This window comes from Polyodon spathula, chromosome 7 (genome assembly GCF_017654505.1).
Source record: "Polyodon spathula isolate WHYD16114869_AA chromosome 7, ASM1765450v1, whole genome shotgun sequence".
Lineage (NCBI taxonomy): Eukaryota > Metazoa > Chordata > Actinopteri > Acipenseriformes > Polyodontidae > Polyodon > Polyodon spathula.
The window spans coordinates 14,033,520-14,049,984 of record NC_054540.1 but is presented as its reverse complement, the minus strand read 5'-3'; the positions used below and the strand labels follow the sequence as shown (position 1 = coordinate 14,049,984).

Genomic DNA, 16,465 nt, shown 5'->3' with positions numbered 1-16,465 from the left:
TATTATTATATTATATTATTATTATTATTACATATTTGCTAAACTTCAGTAAATTATGTACTAAATGAATACATGTTTTGGTAGCTAGTGTATTTAATTATTTATAGTAAAATATATTGTCTGATATTTTTAGGACAGTTTGTTAGGTAGTCCAAATTGGTGTAAAACGATAGAAACGGCTGTAGGACGTTAACTCGGGACATATTTTTGTTGGCCACAAAAAAAAGACAGATATGTATTTAAACACAGGGAATGTGCTTAACTAACCACTGATTTTAATGTTGTTGCATCAACAGTTGCTAGGAGACCATTGTACAACGGCGTCATAATAACCGTAAAAAGCTTTCTGTTCGGGCAAAAATAATTTGGTGTGTTTCTTCAAACTGAACTGAAAACAAAGTAAGAATGTAAGTGCCATCGTGTTCTTGTTTTTATTAAAAGTAGTCATACATTTTAATTCTATTTGTAACTTTTTGTTTTTAATACAATTACTGGAAATATTACAATGCAGCAACTACCTGTTGGAAATTATTTCGCTGAAAAATAGATAACCATATTCTCTTTTTACTTATCAGCCCCTGATCTCAAGTGCAAGAACAAATAATTAAATATAAATAAATAAATAAATAACAATAAAATGAGTAACATCGTGCATGAACTTGACAACTTCAGACATTTTTTCCAGCCAACAACAATTTTCTGTATTTCACCAAAATTAGTTCACTGTCAAAGTTGGCTTCACTGGTCAGTCGTTCCGTCACAGTCCCACTCGCTTAGATTGACAAAAGGTTTGACGGTAGTTACGTGATATTACGTGTACAGAGTAGTCAGTCGCACCGGTATGTGTTTAGTCCCCCAGAATCTAACAAAATCGATAAAAAAAAGAAAATTTACGGATTCGACATAACACTCAAACAGACACAGCTGGTAAACTGTGTAACATGTTTGGTGTAAGATTGTCTAATACTTTTCAAGAAAAAAAAAAAAAAAAAATATATATATATATGTTCTTTTTTTAATATTTATAGTATAGATAGGAGATATCTATATTATATATATACTATATATATATATTGTATATATGAATATATAGAATATATATATAAAATTGTTGATATATGTGATATATATATATAACCGTTAGAAAAACCGTCAACTAAGCCAAAATCTTTTTAACAACTTTTTTTTTCATTTTTTTTGTTAGTATCTTTTAGAAAAAAAATGTCTTTTGATGCCCAAGGTGATGCTGGTTCAAAACCAAAATCTGTAAGCCGTGCAAAACAGTGGACTGATGAGGTGGAAAATCTCTACAGATTTCAACAGGCTGGCTACAGAGATGAATTAGAATACAAACAAGTGAAACAAGTGGATTTGGTAAAAACAAATAAATACATAATAATTTAGTATATTTGAATAAAAGTGATACTCATGATTTAAATAGACAACAACAATTTCACTTTTTGCTCCATCAGTTTTTTTTTTATTTGTTTTTTTTTTATTGTGACATATTTAGCTGTAAGAAACTGATAATATAGATATTATAAGTACATGCAGGGAAGTTAAAAGGTTACTTTAGTTATTTGGACTTTTTCTATATTCGGATAATTGTCATTTTGGGAGGAAAAGCACAGTTAATTTATCAAAGAGCAGGTATAAGTAGCATAAGCACCTTTTTTATGGTGTTTGTAATTCTGTTGAGTGGACCTGGGTTCTGTTGATCCAATCATAATTTATCATCATTTATTTCTACATCTGTCTTTACCTGTCTGCAAGCCTGGAAAATTCTACCTAGGATTGATCAGACTTCCTCATTCCACTTATAACTTGCCTGGACCCACCTACTCACTGGTAGCATTTTAGTCATGCACATTCTGGTAGATCTCTGCAGCCTAGCATTTGTCACAGCCAGCTGCAAGCTGGTAGCACGCTAGTCATTCTGTTCACTGTTGCAGGTGGCATCAGGCAGATTGCAGCCGAATGCCAACAACACACACATTAAATATCTTAAATAAGTGTCTCCAGCTACACTATTCTCTCATCATAAAGATAATAGAAAAACATTTATAATATTGTTATCTGTGCTGTATTTTTGCAGACATTATACAACACTTTTTTTTCAATTCATGTTTTGAGATTAGGTAAACAGTATTATTTAATCTTTCTTCTCAGGTTGATCGTTGGCCAGAAACAGGATTTGTGAAGAAACTCCAACGGCGAGACAACACTTTCTACTACTACAACAGAAAAAGAGAATGTGAAGATAAAGAAGTCAATAAAGTGAAAATGTATGCTTATTAAATACAAATATTGACCTTTTTTAAAATATATTTAAAGGTACAATGTACAATTTGGGAAAATTAAATCTAATTTTAGAATGTTTTTTTTTTTTTTTTTTGGAAGTATTATTTGTACAAAACTTTTGGAAACAAAGCTGCCTTTTAGAAACATGGAAGTGCTAGAAACACAGAAATCCATTTACACCCAAGTAATAATAATAATAAAAAAGCACTGTTAAAATAAATATCAAAGTACATTATTTTGCGTTAGTAAACATTATCAAATGAAACACTTTCTTTGTGAGAGTCATACATTTAGGGAAATGAGAAAAAGCTGAATAGTTTTCAGACAGTTACTCACTTTAAAAATAATGTATTGCAGCTTATTATTTTAAAATTCAATGAGTTACTTTTTTTACATAACGTCGAATAATAAAAAATTAATGCAATCAATCACGAGTGGATGTATATCAAATATATTTGTCCCAATATATATATATATATATAGTATATAATATACACACATCTATATATATAGCAATTTATATATATATATATATATATTATAATATATATATATATAATATATAGAGATAATATATATGGGCTAAATATAGGATATATATATTAATATATATATATAATATATAATATCGATCTTAGTAAATCCTTACTGAATTCATTTATGACAGAATAACTGGGAGAATCAGTGTTCCAAATCAAGCCACTTTGCCAAGCAGATGCAGTACTTTATTCTTTAAATTGTTCATTGTGATTTCAACATACTTTTTCCCACAGATTGTAGTTTAGATTAAGAATATACTTTTCACTACAAGTTCACATAGTGCTAAGTGTATTTTACTTATTTGTATCCTCTGTAAATTTTGTTGTGGTTGCATTGGCAACTGAAGGCTAATTACAGACCCCAAACCAAGACCAGCAGATATGTACAGTGTGTACTTTTTCATACAAGCATGACACGAGGCTGCTGCTCTAACCTAATTATGTATTCAAATGATGCGGTCACTGTATAATTTAGGGTATATGTAGCCACTGGTGTGAAAAGGTCATCTACAAGCATAAGTACCTTGTAGGCCTATGCTGCACATGTGCATCTTGTCGATAACTTTGTTAACAATTACAACAGCTCAATGCAGTAAACTGGCAGGGCATTTTCATTTACCAGCCCACATTACACCTCCCTTTATAACAGCATTTACCACAGTACATTTAGACAGTAACTTAGCAGTTTTCCCATGGTTATACTATACATTTACCTTATTTTGCCATGCTTTTTTATTTTTTAATATGCTTTACCTTCCTGCACTTTACAGTTCTAATGTGTTTTCACTATGATCTGTTACACATTGCCTTGCTTTTACTATGGTAAACTTTTAAAGGGTCCTTCAACACTTCTGTTACAGATATTGCAGACCCTTGCTTGTGAGATCCACTAATAATACATAATCTCAAAGTGGTATGATCGTTGTACAATGGGGAAATGCAAGACAGCTCTGAACTGACTGCTCTTTGAGCCCGATGAGAACTAGCTTGCTTCAAGTTTTGTAACAAATGAAAAGAAAGGGAAAAGCGATTTTTTTTTAGAAATCAAAAGAATGTATGAAGACAAAAACAAGTTTTTGAATTATATTATGAACATGAACATGCTTTATGAATTGAAAGCATATTGCAATAAACAGAGCAAACATGAAGGAATGGTTGTTATAGTGGAGCAGATCATACTACAAAATAGATCCTACTGCTCGCAAAAAAAGGATATAAGGATTATTTATTTAAACCGTAACTACATTACCCCCTCAACTAAATACAACACTGTTCTATATAAGGTATTCGATATGACTATTTATGAATTACCAGTCAAACTCGGCATATAAAGTGCAAAAAAAAGAAAAAAAAAAAAAAAACATCGCACGTTGACTATTTTCTATGCAGGAATTCTCTTTATTTCCATTTTTGGGTGCTACCTCCGACATGAGTCTCCCAAATATCCCAACATTGTTCAAGATTGATGAAAATAGAGGGGCAACACCATAGAAGGTAGATCAAATTCCATTATTTATTAATGAAACAGATCAGTTAAAAACAGATCGACGTTTCGGCCAAACGGTATTATTCTTTCGTACACTGAATTGTTTGACGTCGCTAAATGATACAAATCCTAGCTAAAAAAAGTATGTCCTCCATTCGTTTTCTTTACGTCTTTTATTTCGACAAAAATAAACTTTACCACCACCGGAGTGTTCTTTAAACGCACTTCCCTTTAATCTCCCAGCTGACCTCATTTACTGCTGAGTTGTGCGGTTGCAGCAGTTGTGGATTAGAAACATAATTTGCTTTTGTTTTCCGGTAGGTTGACTTTTGTTGTATATCAAATATATTTTTATATATTTATATGCTCTGTTATCGCTATATTATATTGTCAATTTGCGAATAAACCTACAAGTTTAGAATGTAAATCTGTGTCTGTCAGGTTCACACAATCACATTGTTTACACACTGGTGGGGATGGTGAAAATGAAACCACTGATATGCCAGAGTTGAATCATTTTAAATGTTTGTATGCTGTATTTGGTACTATTCTGCCTTAAAGTAATTTTTAAATCGTGGGTTTCGAAGGCCATATTATTTTGTTATTTGTAAACATCAGTATAGGCACTGTCATAATCTAAACAAATCAACTAATTCTTTATTAAATATAATATATATTATATATATCTATATTATATAGATATATATATATATAATAGATATATATATTATAATGTGAAATTCTGTACATGGCATATATCTTGGATGTTTTACTAGCTTTAGTATTGACAATGTTATCTACCCAAAATAATAACGCTGTAATTAATCCCCTCTCAATCACAGGTGGCTGGTTGGTTGGATTAACTGAGTATGTCACTCATTACGGAACACTTTTTTTTTCTCTTCACATTAAAAAAAAAAAAAAAAAAAAGAAAAAAGTTTTGCTTTTTCTTTTATTAGTTGATATGACAAACAAAGTTGAAACAAAGATAACTAATAGGAATGTATTTGTGAAGGTCAACAACGATATTTTATGCCTTAATTATACACTACAGGAACCAGGGAATTGGAACGTAAGCGGCTAGTCGTACTCGAAGAACTTGTATTATTGTAAGAAATTATTTGGCGTAATATTATTAATGGACAGTCGTGTGGTATTCCGACCAGTAATTTAACGTCAAGCCTCAAAGATAAGGCTTGTAAACTTTGTGTGTGGATATAATAACGTAAGAAAGAATAGCAACATTTTAAATTATTTCGCGACTAATATCTTTGCAGGATTTACTTACTGTGAATAGAAATTGACTAAATAGCCTGATGAGGGTTAAAAATCTCGCCAGGACAGCATACGCTGGTGTTACCACTTGACCTCTTGTTGTACTCAAGACAAGGTTAGGTCCTTGTTAACATAACATATAACTGTATTTAAAATAAAGTTTAAAGTTAAATAAATGTAGTTTTCTTGTCGTACATACACACATTGGTAACTGGATTGTTGTATTTAGATATTCTTTAAATTATGTAAACCTTAATGTAGTTAAATATATGCTGTATTCCTTTTTAACAGCTTCAAGTCATTGATGAAATAAAACATTTGGACAGTTTTTCATGGTGTACGGTTTAAACACCAATGCAGATTTTATTACTTTTCTTTCGACTGTGTACATAACTTCATCTTACATTGCAGGTGTTTTTGAGGATCTCCTGAGAGGAAGTGGGTATTAATATGTGGTGTGTGTGTGTGTGCCTGTGTGTGTGAGCGCATCTGCCACCATCTGTGCCTCCTGGTTTGGCAGCGCGTAGGCTTCTGGCCACTCAGTGAAGTAGTCTACGGCTGCTAAAACGAACCGGTTCCCACTGTCAGGTGGGGAAAGGGCCCATAATGTCAATAGCATGGCGGAGATTTTCCCCAGGTCAGTAGCGATGCCCTCTTCTCTGACCTGGTGGCCAAGGAAGGTGGTCTTGCGTCTGAACAGTTGGCACTTGTCTGGGTGCAGTCGCAGCCCGGCGGACTGGATTCTCTGCAGCTCCTTTCGCAGATGGAGCAGGGCCTCTGAGAAGGCCGGTCCATGTACCAGCAGGTCATCCAGGTACACCACACGTGCCTGTCGGGGGATGCCATCCAGCACCTTCTCTATCAGCCACTTGAACGTGGCCAAGGCGTTGTACAGTCCGAACGGCATGATGTTGAATTGCCAGAGGCCCTGTCCGGTGGAGAATGCAGTCCTTGGTTCGGCATCAGGGGTGAGCTCCACTTGTCAATAGCTGCTCCATAGGTCTAGGGAGCTGTACCAGGAGGACCCAACAATGTGGTCCAGAATGGGTAGGAGTCCTTCCTGGTGACCTTGTTTAATCGGCGGTAGTCGACACAGAACTGCAAGCTTCCATCTTTCTTGTTCACTAGTACCATGGGTGCACCTCGGCTTCTTGCATTTTCCAGATGATCTCTGCAGCCACCTTGCATCTGAATAGGGACAGCCGACAGGGTGGAGATTGTCCAGTATCGATTTGATGTTTGACCATTCCTGTCCGTCCTCCGCAAACAAGTGCTCAAACTCTTGCATTAAGGCGTGAAGTTGATCACTGTCTCGTTCCCGGAGTCCCTCCTTGCTGCGCTGGTACACCCCATCCATGGCCTCACTGAGGCGGCTTCCTGCCCTATGTGTGTGCCATTCATGGGAGCTCTCAAAAGAGCTGACGCTCTCTGGGGTCTGGGGGTTGATGCTGGGACCGGTTGCCGCTCTCTCGCTCTGCCTACGTCTGTTGCAGGAGCCCTTGAAAGGGCTGACGGTTGATGGGGTCTGGGGGTTGATGCTGGGACCGGTCGCGGTTGGCAGTCATGGTTGCTACTTGGTCTGGCCAGCCTGCTGAAGGATGTCGGGTCTGACCAGGGAGACAGTGGCTGACCAGTGTCTATCAGCGTGATGCAGGGCATGCCCTCCACCCTGCAGTTCAGATGGAGATGTGCCCCGATACTGGTTCTCCCCATGATGACTGGTGTTCTGGTGGTTTGTTTGGGGTTGGAGACGCAGGCTGAAGCTTCCCCTTCTACTTCGGCCCTCTTCCATTTCCCACCGGTGGGCAGTAGGCGCGGATGTGAGGGCTGCCTGCATTCCCCAACACAGCCGAGGGCCGGGTGGTGGTGGCAGTCCGGACTGTTCTACCATGGCCTATTGAACGACCACGATCTCCCGCAGGGCCTCTGCCAATGAGGCGATGCCACCTTCCTTTTATTCAGCCCGTTGGGCGGAAGGTTGTGATCGACCACCTCTCTCTTCCTGGGTCATGTCTTCTCATTAATGGGCAAGTTGCAGAGCAGTCTGTAGCGACCGGGGCTTAGCAAGGCACAGGTACTTGTGGAGCTCACCCGGTCCCATGGCTTCAACGAACTGGAACGGGGCTTCCTTTTCTTGCTCTCAAGTGGCAATGTCTGCGTACGCCCACCGGGCTTCCCTCTCCAGGTCTGTGGCCAATCGGGCCAGGAACTGCCCTACTGTCTGTGCACGCCTTCGGAACCTGGCCTGCAGCAGCTCTGGTTCCCATGTGTTGCGAAACGAGCGTTGGAGGGTGGCCACCAGGATGTGGTAGTTGCCCATCTCTTTCTCGGCCAGGTTCAGCAGCACCATCTGGGCTTCCCCTCTCGGTGCTGCTGTCAGCTGTTGTGCCTTATCCTCTCTGCTCCACTTGCACAGCTTCCCCAGCCTGGTTAGCTTTGGAAGACCTCCAGCTTGAGGTGCCATCAAAGGTGGGTAGCTTTGCGGCCCGCCATCCTTCAGTTGGGTTAGAGTTAGGGTTAACCCTAATCCTTTGCCATCCCGACAATAGGTCAGCATTCTTGTATGATTGCAGGCCTCCGGCACAACGTTCTGCGGGACCCAACCGGGCTCCATGGGCCATGCTGCCGGTGACTGCCGTTCTTGTGTGTGTGCTCTCCGGGACCCAGCCAGGCCACTTCACTCTGCCTCCGGTGACTGCTGCCTCCTAGCACGGCTCTTGAGTTGTTCTTCCAGCTGGGCGAGCTCCACCTCGCGTTTCTGGATATACCAGGACAGTTGCTTCATCTTGCCTCTCGTCTCTCCATCTGCTAGCCACTCCTGCTTGATGCTGGGGTAATCCATTCTTGATCCCGCTCTGACGCTAGTGTAGCGTTCTGCACAGGCAGGCAGGGAGGGAGGGAGACAAAATGCTGAAATCAGTTCCAAATCATTTATTTCGTGACACTGATCTCTAGCACCCACTTAGAGACCACTGCTCTGACTGCTTCACTGCTTTCTGGAATACAATCAAATCAGGACAGCAACACGTAATTGGTGGCGTAGCGCCCTTTTATAATATAGCTCCACCCCTTTATGCTAAACCGGGTGCCAGAGCTTTAAACATATCCCATTGGTCCTCAGCTGCACACCAGGACATATGGTCATAGACAGACAGCCAATTACAGGGGAGACACAGACAGCACCATACGCGCAGGTTTCATTTACACATCGACACAGAGAAAGGGTTATACAAGCAAAAGTGGGAAATAGAGCAGAATGGGAACACAATACAGCGGGGATTACAGTACGCAAACAAATTAGAAACAAGTACAAAACATAATTGCATGGATCGCTACAATAGTTATATTAAACATTATTATATCTCAGAGTCTAATTCTAAAAGTGGATTTTGCCACAAGCTACTATTTACTTAATTTTAAATAAATAATTCATTAATCATGAATTGTGTTATAAAGTGGCCCAGATCCAAATATGACAGCTTTATTCTGAAGCATTCAAATCTCTGCGATGAATTTGAAATATGTTGATTTAAAGGGACGTTACTCAGAGACTCAGGTTATCTGTTAAAAGTGGTTAATGGTCCCATTTCTCAACACGTACCACATACACAATTTCTGTAAGAAACAGCACAGACTCAGACCGGTATTACTATAAGCTTCATATAATAGGTGTAATGTGGATGCAATTCCATTTACTGAAATTAACAACTTGTTATAATAAACACTTCTATATATTGTAATGTAGCTACTGGTATATTCATAAGCCTTAGATTAGGCAGTATTTTAAACAGTTTCCATTGAAAATGGAATACATTTGGAAAATATATGCAGTATATGAAAGAATTTTATTCAACATTAATAATAAAATAAGATACAACACTGAGTGGAGAGGTAAGCTCTTCATTACAGTGTTATCTGTGTGAACAGCTCTGCATTGCCGGTATCCCGACTCAAAATACACTGATTTAATTTGAATAATTTGAATAAATTAATCTTAATATAAAATATTCCCAACTAAATTTATATATGCGTATTACTGGTACCTGTAATCGGTCGCCTATAGTATACTACTAATAATAACAGTTTAAAGCTAGGCACAATGACTAGTCGATTGTTCGTTCAAGTTTATTATGTTAGAGTTGTTTTGATCAGAAACATCCGCACTCCAACATCCTCAGTGCTGATTGGTTACTGTAAAGGGAGCATGTGGTCAGCTTGGAGTCTCCACTCTTAGTAACAAACTAGTTAAATTCTGCCTTATGTGTGATGCAACCAAAAATAGGACAGTGCCTAGTTATCAACTAACTAATAACTACTAAGCACGTAGTGAAGGCTGTGCAACCCAGCCGTGGTGTCTATGACTACAATCATTTGATTAAAAATTTAAATGGCACATACTTTACAAATAGGTCTTTACACTATAGAAGGAGTTTTTTTCTGTATTGTTGTTGACAATTCAATTTACAACGTTGCTGAAGTGTATTGATTTTTCTTCCACTGTAGTCTTAGTATTTCCTTTTAACCAATGTGAACTGAGGGATCTGGTACTATGTTTTCTGTGCTGCGGTTCAGTTGCTCACATGGTTCCGGATCATTCTGACAGAGAAGCTGTTAAGTGGCTGATTGTTTCCCTGCTGAATTATTATACAGTATGTGGCCATTTTTAGTTTACAGTGAGATGGATGCCCTGCTTAATTTAACAGATCAAGAAACCAACATGTTTCCATTTAATACACTACACTCTCACTATAACAAACCTGTTGGGGTCCAAGCCTTTTGTTTGTTATGAGGGGTTCATTACAGCAAAAGGACAATCAAAATGAACGATACACTGTTGGAGTAAATTAATGAGATGAGAGTGAATAAAAGTAGAATTACATGTACCTGTTCGGCTCATGTATGGAGTATTCTGCCTTTGCTTTATCCTTTATTGAAGAATTAAAACACCGTACAAAGAGAAAGCACAAATCCCGAATTGAAACTGAACTTTTATTCAAAATCAGTCTGACATGAATCGTTTCAAAGTGCACCACATCTTAATCCAACATGCAAGAATCCCAAACTGAGCATTTATTCCAAATCAGCCTGACATGAAAAGTTCATCAGATTCTCAAGGATTTTTTGTTGTGTTTTTTTTTTCTTTAATCAATTTTGCTTTGCCACATGGTTGCTGAACAAGCCAAAACCAGGTTGCTTTTTGACAACCTACATTCATGACAGAGATATGCCTGTGTTACTGCTTCTTTCAAGCGATCAATATAGTTTTCAGCTTTGCAACATAAATTGATTTTTGCTTCGGAGGCATAGTTACATAGCCAGTGCTTTTTATTAAGACAAAAGAGTTGACTTCACTGCAGAGTTGGCATCCCACATGTACAGACAATATGTTGACTGTGTGTGTTTATATTATCTTTTTTAAATTTTTTTATTTGGGGTCCAGGGGCCAGGTTCGTTATATCCAAATGTTCATTATAATGAAGGGCGTTATAGCAAGGATGTACTGTATTAACGTATTCTCATATTCTCATCATACAGTAGCTTCCCCCCTCATGTGACACTCTGTACCTGGAATGATCAATGCTTTTGTTTTTAATCTTGTAAGAATAGTTGTTAAATGCCTTAAATACACATTGGAGCATATGTAAACAATGAATCATTCCTCCTTTCAGATTAAAAGTTTAACACAACATTTATTTATCCACAGAAAACATCTGTCTGCAAGAAAAATGTGCGGAAGAGCTTCAAGTTGCTGACGGAAGATTTAAGCTTTCTTGCAGGGAAATGCTGTTTACTTGAACGAAAGTTTGCATCAAATATGTGCTCTAGGCATCCACACATAGGATTGTGTTTGTTGTGAGAGCCTCTTATACAAGGCTTACACAACAATAGACTTACAATGGAGGATTTTACAACCAGAACATATGGAACCAGTGGATTGGACAGTAGACCTTTATTTGGAGAAACCTCTGCTAGGGTATGCTTTACTTTTTTAGTTTAGCTTAGCTTATTAAGAGTGGAACAGCATTTGTGCGAGTTATTCTAGATGCAGAATTCAAGAACCATGTAAAAATGAAATACCACACCCTTTTATTCTCAGCGCACAAAACTAAACAAATTTTTAGTTAAACTAAAGCAAAGACAAGCCAGATATCTGTTGGCAAATTGTAATAACAATAGAAGTTATAATTGCAGGCTGATTCCATTGTTGTCTTAAATAAGTAGCTACAGTATGTGTAATGGAAAATTATTTCAATTGAATTCTTCTTTACATGAATAAACTGTTACAAGCTGAGAAAGAATATATCTGTATATAAAATGTAATGTTGATAAATATAGTAACACTATGTAAAGTCTACACCCAGTAAAGTTTGTAAATTTTAGTTCAGAGTAAAGTCAGTTTTACTATTTCAGTACCATATATTTTTCCATCACAGAGCAGTCCACTCCTATGCTGGTCTGTAGAAATTCCCCATGCTTTTGTTGCAGGCTGGAGAGAGTATCTTTCCAGTTAAATCATTCAGCATCAACCTGCATACATTACTAAAACAGGAGAATGACACATTAACTACTTAATATAAAAAAGTTTAACACAGTTATCTGGTGGGACTCTGAGACCTGCAAACCAGCATGAAGCAGAGACCACTCCAGCGTTTCAGAAAAGTGTCAAGGATAAGAAACTGATTGGAAATAAAGTTCAAAAATCTAGTGTGAAACATTACTTGCAGTACCTTTTATAATTTGAGATGGAAATGTTCCAGGTTGGTGTGAAGGTAAGCCAGTAAATTAGTGGCTGTATTTTTTTTGTTTTGACAGTCTACAGGAGGACAGTTGGTTTCTTTATTATAAAACTTGAAAATTGAACTTGCTGTAAAGACATTTGATTTTAAGCCTTTAGGTGCATCCTTCTTGACTGTTAACGTTCCAATCCCATATCATTAAAAGACTAGTTGTTCAGTTCTCATTTCAATCACTGTTCCATATCCATACACCATGAAACCTTTTGTAAGGCCAGTAACACACAAGAAGGCACACGCCACATCTGAGGTGTGGGTTGTATCTCTTTAATTGAATGAGATGCAACCCACACAATGAAATCAAGCATGGACTTCTGTTATGTTAGAAAAACACCTGTTGGAAATCTAATTTAATTATTTGTGTTACAGGATCGAATAATCAACTTAGTTGTTGGTGGCCTCACTTCTTTGTTAGTTCTAGTAAGTATTGTGTGTGTGTGTGTATATATATATATATATATATATATATATATATATATATATATATATATATATATATATGTATGTATTTTTTTTAAATTTGCATGTCCTCTTAAGATAGCCAGCAATTTAAAAAAAAAAAAAATCTGGAACATTTGTTATTGAAATATTTGATGTTTAGTCTTTTTTATTGGTTTTTGCACAAAGACGGGGTCCAAAGGGCTCCCGAGTGGCGCATCCAGGAAAGGCGCTCTGCGTGGAGTGCAGGGTGCAGCCTATAGCTTGGAGATTGCCGACCGTGACTGGGGGTTCCAAGGGGGCGGCGCACAATTGGCCGAGCACTGCCCGGGTAGTGAGGGCTTAGGTCGGCAGGGCAATCCACAGTACACCGCACACCAGTGACGCCTGTGGCTGATAGGGTGTCTGCGGCTCTCCAGTAGGGATATTCAGATCCGTGTTGTCCTCCGGCACAATAGGTCTGGTGACTTTGCTGTGGATCCATAGTGCGAAAAATTATGAATTGGCAGGAACACGTTTCGGAGAATGGGTGTTTCAGCCTCTGTTCCCTTAGTCTCCGGGGGGTTGCAGCGGGGAACCGGGATAAAAATAATAATTGGGCATTCCAAATTGAGGAGAAAACCAGGCTCATAACCATTGGCGACTACTAAGTCTTTAGAAAAAAAAGAGGGGTCCATATAATTTTTTGCAAAATAACATTCTCCTGACCCCCAACACTTTATTCTGTTGCCAAGACTCTCATTAGAAACCTTTTATGATGTCATGATATTCTTATCTTTTTCCCTGTTATTATTTCTTTATACAGGTAACAATTATTAGTGCTTTTGTCTTCCCTAATTTACCTCCGAAACCTGTGAATGCTTTCTTCGCTGTTTGTATCATTATGAGTTGCATCTCAGTTGTTATACTTGTAAGTATATGGGGGTATGGATAAAACACATCTTGTATCTTAATTATTTAACTTGGTATTTGTAATGTCCACTATTTAAAAATTGCGTAACTGTCGGTGTGTTGCCACTCAACTAGGTGGCATTAGATTCTGCCTATCAAGATATAAATCGAGGCTTCCCAAGCCCAGTCCATTTCATTCCAACTGAGCTCTCAATTGCTTAACTAGACCTTTAATTGAACTAATAATTTGCTTAATTACACCTTTAATTGTTCTCTGTGCCTAAAAAGTTGCAGAAGTCAAGTTACTTATAAAATGTTATAACTAACTTGAAATCTGCAAGAGAAGAAAACAAGTAAAAAAGGTCTAATTAAGTAAATTCTTAGTTCAATTAAGGGCCTGCGTCTCCAGTTTAGATTATTTTTTTAATTTAACTGATAGGATATGTTCAGTTGTTGAGCATTTAATTTAAATACCCCCATAGTTTGAACTCCATATATACAAAATACTGTTGCTATCCAAACCTTGTAAAGAATATATTTTTTATAAATATATATATTTTTAAATATAAATATAATTATGTCTTATTCAAAGTCTGATTTTAGTCGAACTCCCAGTCTCCCTGAAGTGTGCATATCAGCTTTACATCCTAACACTGTTCAGAGCTGGTGGAATAATCTTTTTTTTTTTTTTTAGTTTTAATGTTGTATACTACATAATTGTTATACCCAAATCTTTCCTTGTCTGTTGGGTGCTTTATTTTTTATCAAATTGTTCTCTTACCTGAACCGATTACTTTGTTTAATGTGTAACTGGCTGCAGATATAAAGTTTAGTGTTCAGAAGATATTTTTATAGGAAGATGTTTCAAGATCAGCATACTAATTCATCACACTCAACCTTAATACCTAGATGGTCAGTTTTGTTGACTTGAATCAAGGGTATTGTGTCATTCTTTCAAATAGAAATGTATCTTTGCACGTTTCATTTGCAACCTCACTTTAGCTTTAATGTTAAAAGTGTATAAATGTAGAAACCCAGCCTAAGCCCAAACCCTTCTGTCACAGTGAAATTCACTGGCAACTTTTTCAGTAATAGTTTTATTTTTTTCTCCTGTTCTTTACAGATTGTTTGGTATCGTCAAGGAGACCTGGAACCTAAATTCCGAAATCTAATTTACTATATTTTATTTTCGATTGTCCTGCTGTGTATATGTGCCAATTTATACTTCCATGATGTGGGGAAATAACTGACAGCACTATGTCTTATAGCTAATGCACTGAAGAAATAAACACAAGGACCTGAAGGCGGTCAACAGGAACAAACCTTATACAAGCAAAGAAGGATATAGAAGAATAGTTTCATGACATCAAAAATGATTGGACATTTAATTTAATTTGATGTGGAATAGGATGACCTTTTTAAAATTGTGTCTATAACCGTTAAATTATAGTAAATTTGAAAGGGTTAATTTATAAAAGTGGTAACACATGCTTTAATTGCTTGTTAAAAAGGGCTTATTTGTCATAGGTATTGTTTTTCAAGCATGTAGCAGAGCTGTAACACGGTTTTGGGTAGCAGCAAGCATGTGATCCAAACAATTAAAACTTGGACACTCGCTTTGAAATGATACACATGCTTTATATATTTGCAAACCAGCAAAGATACCTCTGCTTTTGGTCGTAACCATGCTATACTGTATTATTTCAGATTTTTAATTGCACTGTGATTCTGCATTAATATTACGCCAACGCTATTCCGCTTGCATCAGAAATATTCTTTTGTGATATACATGTAAACAAGAAGATATGTTCAAACTTTAACGGAAGGCATGAACCACAAAAAAAAAGCACAACGTGTACATTCCAAACTTGCCAATGTTTTTAAGAATGCATTCTTTTTTGCATTTTTGGAAATTAAACCTTACATTCCTTTTATTATAAATTTGATAAATATGCTTTGAAAATATGAGTTACAAGTCTTGGTTTTATTTAGTTGAAATAAATGTTTTGGAATCATTGCATTGCAACAATTGATAGTAGAGGTCTGGTTTACGGAGTCAAAATACCAATGAAGCTGTGAAAAAAATCACATAATTAAAATTAGTACTCACAAAACTAAAAAGTATTAAAATATTATTGGTATACATGTCTGTCTGCAAAAACGTAAGCCAGATTGCAACAAACAGGTCAAGTGGTGGTATATAGTGCATTTATGTAGAGAGATTGTGATTAGTCCACTGAGATGGTTATTAGTAAATATTTCATTTTAGGCTGTCCCTTGTAGGCAAAATCCTTATCCTATAGACCTTTGTTATTTCTAACATATTCACTAAATTGCAGGTTGCAACAGTTGTCTAAAGACAAATTTTAAAGTTGCATTAAAAGTACCATACAGTATAAAAAGGGAAGCATTACATTTTTTTAAAACAACATCAAATGAGCTGATAAAAAAAAAAAAGTACAGAGTTCAGTTTTGCAAAGTCTTGTTTAATAAATAAACACTAAAGACATAAAAATGAGGCAGTTTGCTCATAAATAAAGAGCTACTCGACTCAAAATGGGCATTTGGATGTAGCTGACTGTCAGTAAAATCCTGTAACTAAGTTATAGGACTGGTGCAAGATTTAGATCCCTGATAAAACATAATATTCAATAGGGACACGGTACTTTCGATATCTATATATTGCCTATATATATATATATATATATATATATATATAATATTAGTATATATATATAGTA

At 36.7% G+C, this 16,465-nt stretch overlaps 2 protein-coding genes across 2 annotated transcripts; both read left to right on the top strand.

Moving 5' to 3' along the window:
• The first annotated feature begins 300 nt into the window (after nt 1-300).
• On the top strand, nt 301-2,500 carry LOC121317794 (meiosis expressed gene 1 protein homolog). Its single transcript, XM_041253899.1, has 3 exons — nt 301-407; nt 1,205-1,374; nt 2,170-2,500. The coding sequence occupies exons 2-3, from the start codon at nt 1,222-1,224 to the stop codon at nt 2,296-2,298; spliced, it is 282 nt and encodes a 93-aa protein (XP_041109833.1). The 5' UTR covers nt 301-407; nt 1,205-1,221; the 3' UTR covers nt 2,299-2,500.
• A 2,062-nt stretch (nt 2,501-4,562) lies between these two features.
• Nucleotides 4,563-15,692, top strand: LOC121318200 (transmembrane protein 243-like). Its single transcript, XM_041254622.1, has 5 exons — nt 4,563-4,643; nt 11,306-11,575; nt 12,765-12,815; nt 13,639-13,743; nt 14,848-15,692. The coding sequence occupies exons 2-5, from the start codon at nt 11,498-11,500 to the stop codon at nt 14,968-14,970; spliced, it is 357 nt and encodes a 118-aa protein (XP_041110556.1). The 5' UTR covers nt 4,563-4,643; nt 11,306-11,497; the 3' UTR covers nt 14,971-15,692.
• Nucleotides 15,693-16,465: the final 773 nt, after the last annotated feature.